Here is a 15,000-nt window from a genome sequence, read left to right on the forward strand (position 1 = left end):
CCAACGTGTCAGATTTTTCCATGTAATTACCTCTCCACTGGATCGGGGGAAAATCCAGATTGCACTTGTAGGACATTTGAAAGGTAAGATTTTCTTGTTGATCTTATCCACAAGGGATGAGATCACGGGACAAGTTAAGAAATCTAGGAATCTGGAGAGATCGAGGTAAAAAAAAATGAAGAAGAAACTGGTCGACGAATAGAGAAGGGATCATTGATTCTCTAGCCCTGGGCTTGTCTGAGGAAGTAGAAGCAGCAGCAACAGCAGGAGGTGGTGGTGGTGGAGGAGGAGGAGGAGGAGGAGGAGGAGGTGGAGGAGGAGGAAGGAAGGGTGTGACACGGCGTGGAATAAGGTGTGGGAGTCGGCAAGGTGTGGCAACGGATGGGTGGGGCCGCTGGTAACCTTGGCCGTGAACGCTGCTTGCCCCCTTCCCCTCCCCCCCATCCCCCCTCCCTCTCGTGTAGCCCTTCCCTCATTCCCATACACCTCCTATAGAGGATCTCCCACCTCTCTACTCCTTGTAAGGATGGGGGTTTTCTTGTGGGGGTTAGGGACCAGAGAAGAGATGGAGGTGAAGGAAGATGGAATTGGGGGGAGCATTGGAGGAGGAGGAGGAGGAGATCGTCTTGGGAGGCAGCAGGAAGGGTGTGAATACCAGGGTGTGTAGTGGGGGGGGGGATGAGGGGAAGGGGGGGTTGGTTTAGGTGTTGTGTGAAAGGGGTCCCTTGAGGTGGGTTTAGCAGTTACGTGGTGTGGGAAGGTGGGGGTGTTTGTGTGTGCTGCGAGCTGCTGTTGTACCTTAGCTGCTGCTGCTAATAAGTGTAGGTGTTGTGTGGTGGAGAATTGGGGTGGTCACTGCACGGGGCTACGATCTGGCCGATTTTCTGATATAAACAGCGAAGGATCACTGGAAATCACGGACGGAAATCTTAACGGCAAGTTAAAGTGCACCCGTATGTAACAGTGTGTCCATCTGTTATCATCACATGGACGTTGTGCCTCTCCTCTTGGAAAAGCAATTACACCTGCGTGATCCCGTCGGTGGTTCTGTGAGCGATGGACTAAACATAAACAAGAACTTGCAAACTTTCGCTGCGCCGGATTTCGCGAGTTGCGGTTATCTGTGTTTGTTTGCAGAGTATCGGTTCCTGTTGTTTACTGTGTTACACGGTAAGATACTTGGCCTTTTGTTTCCCCCGGGGATGAATCACGGGGGCTGCGTCTTGTGGGTTTGTTTCTTTCGAAGTTTTCGTTCCTTAATGGCATCTTTTAGATTTTTTTTTTTTTAGTCTAATGAGCATTTAATTGACAGTCTCTCTCTCTCTCTCTCTCTCTCTCTCTCTCTCTCAAGATTGATGTTAGTCAGTGCAAAGAAACAAAGTCAGAGTCAAGAAGACCAGCCAGTGCTTCATCATGGTATTCGCCTCTTTCCATAATTCCATGTTTTTTTTCATATTTCAACTTGTTTGCTGGAGGTAGTTATTGAATTTCTGGATGCAAGAGAGAAAAATGTTCTCTCTCTCTCTCTCTCTCTCTCTCTCTCTCTCTCTCTCTCTCTCTCTCTCTCTCTCTCTCTTGGCATTGTTAGTAAAAAAGAAAGTAAGTCAAACATTCAGTTTTTGTACTCACTCCCTCTAGCTACGTAGTTGGCCGCGAAAATATTATATTCTGTTCAGGGCTTCTTGCCCGCCTTAATTTGAGCCGAAGAAAATGGTTTGAGATTTTTTTATTATCAGTTTCCTCCCCAGATTTCCTTGTAGATAAATAATAGTCGATTATCTAATGTAAGAGCATAAAGAAGACAAAACGATTACAAGCTTTTATTATACCTTCCTGCGTTACGTAAGAAGACTAAGTTAATCTGAAAGACATGCCCTTCCCACAAATGATCTTTATTTTTTTTTTTCGTTTTATCAGTTTTGTTTATATGAGTAAAGGAAGTGAAATGAAATGTTAACGCATGAAAGTTACAAGATAAAGTCAAGTCGTACCGGTAGTTATTTGCTCTGTTATTATAAAGAATTTTAATTAACACCAAACTTTGTGGTGTTCGATTTGTGTGTGTGTGTCTTTACTAATCTACTCGTTGCATTGTAGAATTCTGTAATTGTGATAACTAAGCATACCGGGCTAGGAAGTGTAAAGCAATATACAAGTAAATCCTTAAGTTAAGTTTCATTCTTGACCTTGTTACAGTGTTTTCACAGGTAAGTTTTTCGAGCGTAATTCGTATCGTACTTTGTCGCCTTTACCGATGAAATGTCACCACCTCCAGTTAACTACGTGATTTGCCAAAGAAACGGCAAAGTAACAAACAATCAAGCCTCAAAGTGTTGCCAAGGGACTGGGTGTGTACAGCTCTCTCTCCTTGTCGGTCACACTAAAGGTGAGAAAGAGATGGAGAGAGAGATGGGAAGAGAATTGAACCCCTTGCACGGCTGCTTAAGCAGTAGAAGAACCCACTGATAAGGTTAGAGGAGGAGCGTGTATGGAGGAATCTCAATCTGCTCCAAGTGGCCATTGTCGTCTTGTTGTTGATAGTTGTCAATTTGGAAACGTCTGTGAGCATTTCTTATCGGTGACTGGGGCCAGCCCTTTGGGCTGATAAGAGCAAATCTCTCCTAATACCCTGTGAGCCAGACACGTGGTTTTTGGTCCCCGCGAGAGCGAGACTCCATATTTGTGAGATAAAATGTTGTCGATCCGAGCTGAATTTGGCACGTTTATTTTGTTGGGTGAGATTTTCGGTGGATGAGGCGTTTGTGTCAGACTTTGTTTGATATTGGTATTGCTATTTGATATTGTTTTCATGAACAGTATGTACAGTGTATAACTATTACTGTATAGGCTGAATGTAGAATTGGTTGTATTTCGTTGGTATTTTGCTTGCGTCGTAAGATTCGATGTTGAATATTAAGGCAGTTTAATTTTAATGTAAATTCTTCAGTTGAAAATGCAGCCTCTCTCTCTCTCTCTCTCTCTCTCTCTCTCTCTCTCTCTCTCTCTCTCTCTCTCTCTCTCTCTCTCTCTCTCTCAGCTCTTTTACGTGGAATCTTGTGTAATATTTTGCAAGAAAAGATAAGATAAAATTTCGCAATGTTGCCTTGGCAATTGTGACTGTTTAACATTACCTGTTAATTAAGGTTCGCGTGTACATTCTCGCGTTTTTATTCACATTAACTAAATTTTATTGCGTTTCCTCTTTACTTTGCTTCCTCTTGTACCACATGTATCCCAAATATTCAGTTAAGGATCATTGTGTTGTTGAAAATATATATTATAAGTAAAAATATTAATTTCACAAGATAATAATTCCCCTGTAAAGAATGGTTGCTTGGTTCTGATTCAGAGTATGTACATGCAGGGAAATGACGGTTAAGCTTGACTGGTTTGTTTTTTTGTTTGTTTTTTAAGTATTGAAGGTGCATTTTCCTACAAATGTTTTGGTTAAACATTCATTCTCAGTCAACTAAGAAATGCCACTTTTCACCTAGTGTATATCCTTTATGTTGTAATATGTAGAAACAAAAATGTGTATAGTTAATCTCCATTCCACCAGACGATTACATAAGTGTTAATGAAAGCTCTTGAGGATTTCTTAATAGTTGTCTTAGAGATAATCGAATTTACGAGAGCTGAATTCCTTTTGTGGACGTCCCATTAGTTGAAGTCGTGGCAAGTAAGTTAATTAGCTTGATTTGCTGACGAATGAGGACGGTTTGGTGACAAAGGTCTGTGTTTATTGGCTTGGCCCGTGGGTTTTCAGTTACCTGTAGACGAGGACATTGTAATACCCACGTTAATTAAGAAAAAAAGTAGCTTCTTTTTTCTGCCTTAGTACTCTAGATTTAAGTTATTGTTTCCGTGGCTTGATGTTATTACTCGCCTAACATCTGCTTGTAGAATGCCAAAGAAAGGAATGTTTAATTGCAAAGCCATTGAAGATCCTCGGAAGCCTTACATAGTTTTTCCTGTGGCAAGTAGCAGATTGTTTCTTTGAGACCTGTAAATAATAACCTTAAACCTATTTTGAATTTATTGTATGTTTGTAAAATAATGTTGCAGTTGGAAATCACGAATGAATTGTTGAATCGGTATTATTGAATTGTTTGGATCAAGTAAGAAAAATGTTTAAAGTGCGGGTGAAATATTTTACTGGGCATGTAACGATGTACGCTTAAAACGATTGCTGAATGGATAGACCATTGTGTTAATAAGGTGGGTTGGTCGTGTAGAGAATTGAATAAGCTCCATGAAAATGTTATGTAATTCGAAAACTTAGGGTGGAAGGAGTGAAGACATACATACAGTGCGGTGTCTTGCTGTTACCACAGAACTTTGGAGTTAAAAAGGGACCTCGCCTACTATCCAGGATATGTAAGATGAATGATAATAGCGCTTATGTAACGAATAGTTCGATGCGCTGCTGATGAGGCAGTGTGGACCAGTGAGCTTATTGTTCATTAGTAAGTTAATTATGTTGTACTAGATTAGAAAACGAAGGTAACCTATATCGACTAGTTAGAAATTGCCGAAATTAATTATTAATATTATTACTAATGCTGTGGCTGTTGTTGGCGTCACTTGCTCTGGAGATGGTTTTGCTTCAAAAAGTTTATCCTGGATACTGTAATCTTAATTAAAGTTAACACAACCTTCAAAGTGCCATGATTTAAGTTTATAGTGTTCTTTGTGGCATGGATGTTTTGTGGCAAGCATTCTTCAGACATTAGTATTCCATGGCTACTCATTTATGTCGGTTTTCTGCTCTTGGACAAGAATTTTCCCAGAAAAATGCAGTATTTGTCGCCTGGCGAACGCATCTTAATCTCCCACAGCTTCGAGACTGACATGGCAGATCGAATTTCAGCCAAATTCGATGGCCAGTGACAGTTACCCTCGGGATTGACTCTGACATGTGGTGTATATAGAGCCATGTTGGAAACAGATGACTGCAGATTGGAATTTGATGGGAAACGCTGTTTTGTTCTTGATTCCCTTTAAAACATTTTTTTTTTATACCTTGAATGTGCTTTCTGTATAGGTTTGTTGTATGTTTATCAACAGTTCATCTATTAGTACATATAAGAATGGCGTTTTAGGTTAAAATATTCAGAATGATCATGTGCATACCCATACCTGAAAGTATGTATTATGGATTTAGTATACAGATTAAGTTCGATGTTTTACTAAGGCAGTCATCACTGACTGTTAAGAATATAAAACATTTTACAGCTACTTCTGATACGTGCATTGGAGGAAAACTTACTTGATATGCCCTAGATGCAAAGGTGATCTAATCAACTTTTTAAAAATATATTTAAAGTCTTTTTACCTGTCAGTATTGTGCATCTACCTTTATAACTTGTCTTCTTCCTCAGGTATTTATTGGATTTCTAATGTAATATTTTTATGTGGACTTACCAGCATTCTATTCAGGTTCTGGTGACTTGACTTTCACAACCGAACTACTATTCCCGTTGTTTTGTTAGTGGCATTAAAACAAATTCATAAACTTTACACCTGTGCATCTTCAGCATTTGAACGATACTTAACAATACATTTAATTACTGGTGCCGATGCCCTTTCGAAACTGAATTTATAATAACTGCATTAGTTTCGGTCGCAGTGGTTAGAATAAAATCAGTGACCACGAAACATCGTGTCTGTGCATACACGTACACAATGAGGTAAATATGAATTATTAGAGAATGTATCTTCCCGCTGCCTTGATTTTGCTATCGAAGACTTAAGATGAACAGGAATGAGAAAAACGCTGGATTTTGTGATGAATTCATATCGGAAACACCGTTTAGTTTTTCGGCAAAAAGTTGCCCCTTGCCTCCAAAGGCAGTCCCCGTTTGAGAAACTTTTGAGGGAGAAAAAGGGACCAGTAGTTCAACTAGTCAGTTCCTTTCACCCGACATATTGCAAAGGACACAGTCAATTGACCGTTACGGGGCATATTGATTGTACCGCATTGCACGGATGTTGGAGTTTACATGCCGTTAGTTCGTGTTTCCTTTTCGTACGGGATAACGATTCCCACTCGTGCTTGTTGTGTGTTTTCCCAAAGCATTTGCGTTGTGTGTGCCTCATGTGCTTGTCTATGATGTCCCGAATATGATTGCTTTGTGGCTTCCCCCGCCCCCGGATCCCCTTCTTGTGCTTACATAATATCTCACTTATTGCAAGCACTTTGTTGCGCGAAAGTGTACGCCATTGCACCAAGCTTGTCCGAGCATAGGCACAGCGGGGAAAAACATACATAGACAGGCATTTCCTATTCAACCGATCGGAAGATTACAAATAGGAAATGCGGATTGTCATCACCACCTTCCCAACCACCTGTTGTTGAAGGCAGTCCACCGGTATATGGGGATCCCCAACCCCTGTGTTCCGGCCGCTGCTCACCAGACACCTGTTGCTCAGCTGTTTGCACCTGGGCGCCGCCACCTCCTGATCGTTGATTATCCGTCAAGAGCGCTCTCTCTCTCTCTCTCTCTCTCTCTCTCTCTCTCTCTCTCTCTCTCTCTCTCTCTCGCAGTTCGCTTTCTCCACTCTTCAGTGTTACTCATAAGGTAATTGATACTCATAATTTTTGGGGGTTTACTAGTGTTAAATACTCTCTCTCTCTCTATGTCCACTCTTTCCATGTTTTAAGGGGGGTGATAATCACCTGTATTTTGTGGGGTTTTACTAGTGGTAAATATTCTCTCTCTCTCTCTCTCTCTCTCTCTCTCTCTCTCTCTCTCTCTCTCTCTCTCTCTCTCTCTCTCTCTCTCTCTCTCTCTCAGTTCCACTCTTCATAAGGTAATTCTATGTATTTTTGGGGGTTTACTAGTGTTAAATATTTCTCTCTCTCTCTCTCTCTCTCTCTCTCTCTCTCTCTCTCTCTCTCTCTCTCTCTCTCTCTCTCTCTCTTCCATGTCACATGTAAGGTAAGGTAATTGATAATCACCTGTATTTTGTGGGGTTTACTAGTGGTAAATATTCTCTCTCTCTCTCTCTCTCTCTCTCTCTCTCTCCCCGCAGTTCGCTTTCTCCACTCTTCAGTGTTACTCATAAGGTAATTGATACGCATATGTATTTTTGGGGGGTTTACTAGTGTTAAATATTCTCTCTCTCTCTCTCTCTCTCTCTCTCTCTCTCTCTCTCTCTCTCTCTCTCTCTCTCTCTCTCTCAGTTCGGATTCTCCACTCTTTCCATGTCACTCGTAAGGTAATTGATAATCACCTGTATTTTGTGGGGTTTACTAGTGGTAAATATTCTCTCTCTCTCTCTCTCTCTCTCTCTCTCTCTCTCTCTCTCTCTCTTCTCTCTCTCCATCTCTCTTTCCATGTCAAGGTAATTGATAATCATCTGTATTTTGTGGGGTTTACTGACTGTAAATATTCTCTCTCTTTCTTTAGTTACCATGGCATTTGTTTATGGCATTTGTTATGTGATTGGTATTCATGTATGTCGCAAGGCTTCACCTGTATCGAATAACGGAAACCTTAGCTATGTTATGGGAAATTTCCCAAATTTGACATTTATCTTTAATTTTTTTTATCTTTTATTGAAAGGATTAAACTTACATTATTTGCAATTACAATATTTACAATATGATTACAATATACATCAACACAGTATACATAGGCATTTCCCTACATAAGCATAATCCCTCTAAACTGACAATTTACATATCTTGCTTTAGTTACTGGCTACTCAAAAACAGTAATTAATATACTTTTTTGTGAAAATTTTATTTATTAGATGGATGCAATGCAACGTTTCAACGTTTTTATGTGAGATGCCTGAAACGTACAAAAATCAGCTGTAGTTCTCGCTGGGAAGTACGTGACATAATTTTGCCTCTCTCGTGTCTCCTTCTTCATCTTCGTTCAATGCAGGAATCTGCATATCGCACAAAAGTGACGGGAGTAACACAAAGCTGGCCAAGTGGTTTTGTCATATGAAATGCAGAACTGACTTGCTATCGCAAAATACAAAAATAAATGACCCCGTTACAGAGTACAAAGCTTGAATAAGACGTTATGGAATACAGTCGTTACATGCAATATAAAATGCAAAAGCGTTATGCTACAAAAGACATCGTAAGATATAAGAATAAAAGCACAAAAGACGTCATGAGATACGAAAGTGAACTTGTGACTTATGACACCAATAAATAATAAAGTGATCTTGAGTTATCAGACCCGCATAAGCATGACGTTGCTTACTGGGGAAAACGACGCGTGAAACGATCGCTTTTCATCCTATTGGCGTGGAGGGGGAGCTGGTTTCAAAACCATTTGTTAGGAAGTAGATACATTTAATAACTTTAGGCTTTTGCTTATCAGATGCTATTGCTGTGTTATGTTCCATGCAAGATGTAGTTTTGGATCTTTTTTTTTTCTATAAATTTCCATGCCGATTTTCAATAGAAATGTACTTTTTCGTGTCAGAAGTTATACATTTTTATAGCATGCGAAAGGTGCATGTATGAATTTATTTTTATAATTGGAGGTCGCTCTTCAATTGAAAAATTAAACATTTCATTTAGTTTTATCACTTTGAGCTGCTCCAGCTTAATGTGGTAAAAAAGTAAAATGTAAACATTATCCTTTTTTTGGGGTGGGTTTGTTTGTTAATCCCCTTTCTTATGAAGAAATTCAAATATTTTTGATAAATAAAAAAAAACAATTAAAGGAAAACTGAGTTGACCGTTTTCCGTTGAGGGTGCAAATTTTTTCACTGTTTATCTACATCTGCACTACAACCTGAAAATTTGCCCCTTTTAAATAATCCACATTAAAACTAAAAATAACGATAAGCAAGAATTTGCAATTAGGAGTTGTGGTTGAAGAGGGTTTCTCTGGATTAGGCTTAGAGCCAGCACGTCAAAAATAACCCACTTGACGTGGGTGTGAGGCTGAGCAAATGGATGTAAGTAGATGCAAGTAAAGAAGATGCGGTAAAAGTAGAGATGCTGTTTAGCTCCCGGTGCGTATACGTGGCTCCCCATAAATAACTGATGGTAATTGACTAGATTAGACGCACAACTCACACATGAGGGCGTCCACACAGAACTCATCAGCATATGCGGGACAGTTAGATCTATATATCTCTCATTCTTTGCCTCTCGTGAAGTAGTTGTCTACTTGTTTGACTTCGATGCTCCAGTTTAGGTTGGTGTTGGTTTTGTCAAATGTTTCGAGGGGGTCTCTCTCTCGTTTGACTTAGACGAATTACGGAAGCGTGATGGTAGATGGTGTTTGTTTTAAGTTTATTTGGAATTATGTAGAAAGTGATTGAGAATATTGAGAGGGGGAGGGAGAAATTTTATTTGGATGCATTTTTTAACCGAGAAAATGAACGAAATACTACTTACTTCCTCCCAGCTACCGTTAAAACGGTTTAATCACAGTACCTACACATCTAGTAGATGTTCACACAGATTCAAAGATAGTCGATCATACCCCCAGTGACATTTGAACGTTCATCCTAAGCAGTTCATTTCTCTCTCTCTCTCTCTCTCTCTCTCTCTCTCTCTCTCTCTCTCTCTCTCTCTCTCTGAAATCGTCTTTCAACAAATTTGAGTCAGATTTTGTAATTTTATTTTTGAGTTAGATTTTTTATTTTATTTTTGAGTCAGATTTTTATTTTATTTTTTTATTTTATTCCCATAAAATGATAATTACGTCATTGTAGAATGCTTTGATTGTGCACATGTTAGGTCAGTCTTAACTGAATTATAGCTAATAAAAAAAGAAGTCTCGAAATGGGTGGTTTTACGGAAAGTGCCCCATTGCAAATTCACACGAGTGAGCGTTACATGTTACTCAGGGAAATAACTTCAGCAGTTATATATTGTTATTTTAGATAAAAATGTCCCCTATAACCACTCCAGTGTTTGCTTCTTGTATATTGAACAAGTTTCTGTCTTAAAATTTCATAACTGCTTCCTTGGCTCTCAACCGGACATTATGTTTAATCCTTAAAATATAAAAACCTGAACCTAATTAATTACACTCACTCTCTCTCCTGCCTTACTTAGTGTGTAGAGTTTCTGTATTAGATTACGTCCGTGTGTTTAGTAGGTTGAAAAGCGTGTTTAGGAAGCCTACACTGCACCGGTTGCCCTGATGTTGCAATAATATCTGCAACTGGGACTATCAACTGGTGAATGAATGCATGCATGCGCATTCCTAAGCGTCGGTGAGTGTTCTTGTTTAGCCTGCTTGCAAAGGGAACCGGCTCTCGAGCGCTTTTTATACCTATTTATCAGCTGTTGCGCCTAACGCCCCTTTTATCAACGATGCATGTAACGACAGACATACGGAAAACACAGTGTCTAATTTGCTCTGATTTGCCTTACTTGGGTTTTTGTGTTTGTGAATGTGTTTGTTTGTTTGTTTACGTCTTGTATATGCTGAGGTGTGGCCAATTCAGCCGTGCATTGTAACTGGATGCATGATTGCTGTGAGGTCACATTTCCAGTACAGAGATGTTTATAGTATTATTTATGACGATGTACGCACTTATGTACGTTCGTGTACTCTGTTGTATTAATGTTCATTTATGTATGTCGTCATGTGTATGTGAACAGTCATATTTGGCACATATTTGCGGTGTCGGCATAGGCGTCCTTGTTTGAATATTCGTGTTTGGTGCTGCATGCATATCCACCTTAATGAATATATGTATGTATGTATCTACCTATGTATTTATGTATGTATGTGTGTACATTCGTATGTGCGTGCATCAGATAGGAGGGGTTCCCAAGCCATTGTTCTCTTCCCTCTTCTGCCACACGGCGGACAAACATTGACTTTCTGAAGGTGAAACTGGGAGGGACTGGAGGGGTAGTGGGAGGGGGGATGAGGATTTGTCAAGTTCACGTGCCCTTCCCGTCGCCCTCCCCCCCTCCCCCCCGCAATCCCCCCTCTGCTCCCCTACCCATCCCCTCCCCACTCGTTGCCCTAATCGCTTCTCTTTCCGTTATTGCCGTTGTTTGAATTTATTGCATAGGTGAATCATTGGTAAGACCTCCCATGCACTGTGTATGGGCATGACGTTCATTGCGTAAGCAAATTCAGAATTCAAATTGGCTTAATCTTTCCAGTTGTGGGAATCGACGAGGACGATGGACTCTTTCCATAAAACCAATATGCGTTAAGCAATGAATCAGTACCTGGTTGTTAGTCGACTGTTGTGGGTCACATCTGTGGTGGAAAACCAGTGTAAGAGAGCTGATTACTAAACGTGAGTGTTCATTGCTCCGTTGAAATGTATACCACCTAAAGGGGTAGGTCTGAGCAGCAAATCCTCACTTCACTTGGGTGAAAACCATACATAAGATATAAAGTTTATTTTCTCAAGTGAGTGTCCTAGTTTCATATACAGTATTGTAGCGCCCGATCGTTCTCGTTTGAAGATAGTGATCGATTTCATCAGTATACTGAAGCTGATTAGGTCTGCTTTTGGCGAGTAATAAAGAATTATTAACTATTACTGCGTTATGGAGGGCCTTTGCATCTTGGAGCGTTTGGGCCGTTATATGTTGTTAATTTCATTATTGCCAAAATTTTAGGAGGAGAAACTTCCAAGAAGTTGGACAGCTGGATGGGAAGAGGTTAATGGAATTGGGTGTAAAGCAAAGAGTAGAGGTTGACATAAAAGAAAAAAAAAACATTTCTACTGATAATAGTATTATTCCACCTAAATTAATGGGGTTCACTGTCTCCATTTTTCTTGTTTGTTGTCCTGTACAATGAAACCTAGGGCATTTATTTTACATATATTTTATGTTACTGGCAAATAAGTCTCAACTCTTCATCCTTAGTGTAAATTTGTAAAGGAGATTTGAAATACAGAATTTCATTTTATTAATTGAAATCGTAGGATCGAGGCTATACTGTGCAATGAAACCGGAAATTCCTTCTCATCTGCAAGGCAATCGTGTATTTTTGCGCAGTTAAATTAGTCGGAAATTGATTTTTCAATACATCCAACAAAAATCTTAAAACACTGGACATAAATCAAACCGCATTCGTACACGAAAGCGTAAAATTTCAACGTAACGAGAAAGTAATGAGATAAGTTTGCGCGATTGGTAGCGCAGACGGAAATTCCGGTCGACTGTCCCTTTTTTTTTACTTTTTTTTTCTGTCTGAAATGCAGGGCCCCGTAGCGGTGTGCATCACATCTGGAAAACAGGAAACAGGATATCGGATTATGCTGGTTGTTGATTTTGTGAATAGATATTAGTTAGTGGTTCTGTCAAGTCTGCGAATAAGAAGGTATCATCTGTTTGGGTTGGTATTTTGACTTCAGACTATTGGTAAACTGGTTCTTTAGATTGCAGAGGTGAACCATTTGCATATTTACCGCATCTGTCACATCCACCAGAATTGAATTGTCTGTCACATTCCGTATTTCCAGACTTATTATAATCTCCCCACCTCACATTTTTGGGGCCATATGATAGGCAAAGTAAATGTTAATTACCCTTATCATTCTGCAGTACCGTGAAGATAATTACCGCAGAATAGCAGCTTTTTTATTTTTTAGATTCGTCGAAAGTTTGTTCTTTTGCTGGCTCGACTTACAATTTTCCTAGTTACCTGCGTATCTCAGATGATGCTGAAGTACGCATCCCATATCTTCATCTGAAGAAAACATTCAGTTCTTCACGACGTGATTTTTATGTAAATATAATTCGGTCATGCGCACAAGAATTGCAATTCTCCGATTAAAAAAACTAGCTGAAATTCATAGCGACGTTTAATATTTCATCCAGACTTTGAATGTTTTGTTTTCAAGTATTTTAGCGAATTGACATTTTGTGGTCATTCATGCATGGCTTTTCTAGATATACTAGCACGAGTTGATTTAGTGAGACCCGTTTAACTTTGAATTGAATGTCATCCTGACTTTCGAAATGGATTAAAGGTGGCGTGTCGTGACCGTAGAGTTTGATGGTGTATACAGTAATAATTCTAATGCAGACTTTTACCGTACATACACAGTACTTCCAATCATTGTAATGCAGACCTTTACCGTACATACACAGTACTTCCAGTGCTTCAGAATGAAGCCTGCATATCATGGCAGCTCGCAGCACTGTGGGGAACAAGGTCGAATCGGAAGTATAAAGGGCATATGGATGCTTTTGTTAAGTGTGGGAGAACGGTGATTACGGGAGTCATTTAGACAAGTGCAGTGGTATTGTGTGTTACGAAGGGGGTGGAACTAGATTGAGCCTCTAATGGATACCCCGGGCATGCTTGATGATAAAGCAGGTGATGTGTATGACACTGATAATGGGACAATTTCATTGTGCTTGCGGAAGCAACGGCTGTCAGAATGATTTTACTCAGAGATACAGTTGGTGTTTTGCGGTAAGTAGAGTTTAATAGAAATGCGATGTTATGGCTAAGTTGTGATGGCAATGCTAATAATATTAAGATGTTGGTATATAAAAAGAGGCATTACCTTGGCACTGAGTCACATAAAATAACGATTTTATGTGAGTCTTTTTGACGTTATCAATAAGAGAAGATTTGGCGTAATTTCGGTACGAATGCAGAGGAGGGCGGGTTTATTCATGCGGCAGCTGTCGTGAAAAGATCGAAATTATAAAGTCAATTGGAGACAATTTAAACAGCAATTTGATGCATATTACGTGCCCAATCACTCCGATTTGAATCGCGATGATTTAACGTGTGGGAATAAGCTCAAGGCGTCTGAAAAAGATCAATCAAAAGTTAAAAGGAACGCTTCCTCCGCTAACAAGTTGGGCAAGGCGATAGTGTTGCCGATAACTGTGTATGCCCCGTAGGGGAGTAGTGCCGTCAGTGCACCCCATGCAGTGCACTGTAGGCATTACTTGAGGTTCTTTGCAGCGTGCCTTCGGCCACTAGCTGCAACCCCCTTCGTTCCTTTTACTGTACCTCCGTTCATATTATGTTTCTTCCATCTTACTTTCCATCCTCTCCTAACAATTGTATCCTAATGCAACTGCGAGGTTATCCTCCTGTTAAACCTTTAACTTTTACTTTCAATTACCGTTTCAGCGCTGAATGACCTCATAGGTCCCAGCACTTGGCCTTTGGCCTAAATCCTGTATTCCAATTCCAGTTATTTTGTGAGTGAAATGAGCGAACCTGTGACCCTTGTAACCAAATTAAATAACATAAGATATATAACCATGTGAGTAGGTGCCCAGCATACGCTGACCTAGGACCATTTATTCACGGCTGAATGGTGTTTTAGGACACTCTCTACCGACTGCTCTTGTTCGAAAGTTTTAATGGAATTGTCATGCAGCCAAGCCTCGTGCCTCCATCCTTCCACAGGCAGATCCTGTTCCTTGAGACCTTGCCTGCATCCTTTGTGTAATGGAAATAAATCCGAGTGCGTCCCTTCGTCCTTCAAACGATTTTTTTTTAACCAGTTCAGTGTTCAAATGAGATCGAGGTAGATAGTACTTGTGTGTGTATTTAATAGTTTTTATTGAGGTTTATGTATGTATATTATATATATATATATATATATATATATATATATATATATATATATATATATATATATATATATATATATATATATAATTATATATTATATATGTATGTAAAGGCAATGCCACGAAGGAAAATGGAAAGACGGATTGGTGCTAAGCCTTTCAACTTACTCCAAGTCGAAAGGCCTACTATCACTCCGTTTGTTTTACTTTCCTTCGTGGTATTGCCTTTATTTATACAATCATCACGTTCCATATTTTCGTGATTCAGTTTTTCATACATGCATATGTGTATACATATATATATATATATATATATATATATATATATATATATATATATATATATATATATATATATATATATATATATATATATATATATGTGTGTGTGTGTGTGTGTGATTGTGTGTTGATGATTTATATATATATATATATATATATATATATATATATATATATATATATATATATATATATAATTATATATA

The 15,000-nt window shown here is 39.2% G+C and overlaps 1 protein-coding gene across 6 annotated transcripts in view; it reads left to right on the forward strand.

Annotated features, from left to right (window-relative positions):
- The window catches only part of LOC136830786 (Krueppel-like factor 8), a 196,598-nt gene that overhangs the window by 119,246 nt on the left and 62,352 nt on the right, over window positions 1–15,000 (forward strand). The window contains exon 1 of one of the 6 annotated variants that reach the window (XM_067090702.1): window positions 566–1,170. The exons of the other annotated variants lie outside the window; for them this stretch is intronic. Coding sequence (XP_066946803.1) covers window positions 987–1,170 — 184 coding nt within the window. The 5' untranslated portion in view covers window positions 566–986. Of the gene's footprint in view, window positions 1–565; window positions 1,171–15,000 lie in introns of those variants that run through there. 6 annotated transcript variants of the gene reach the window in all.

The sequence above is a fragment of the Macrobrachium rosenbergii genome, chromosome 47 (genome assembly GCF_040412425.1).
Source record: "Macrobrachium rosenbergii isolate ZJJX-2024 chromosome 47, ASM4041242v1, whole genome shotgun sequence".
Taxonomy (NCBI): Eukaryota; Metazoa; Arthropoda; class Malacostraca; order Decapoda; family Palaemonidae; genus Macrobrachium; species Macrobrachium rosenbergii.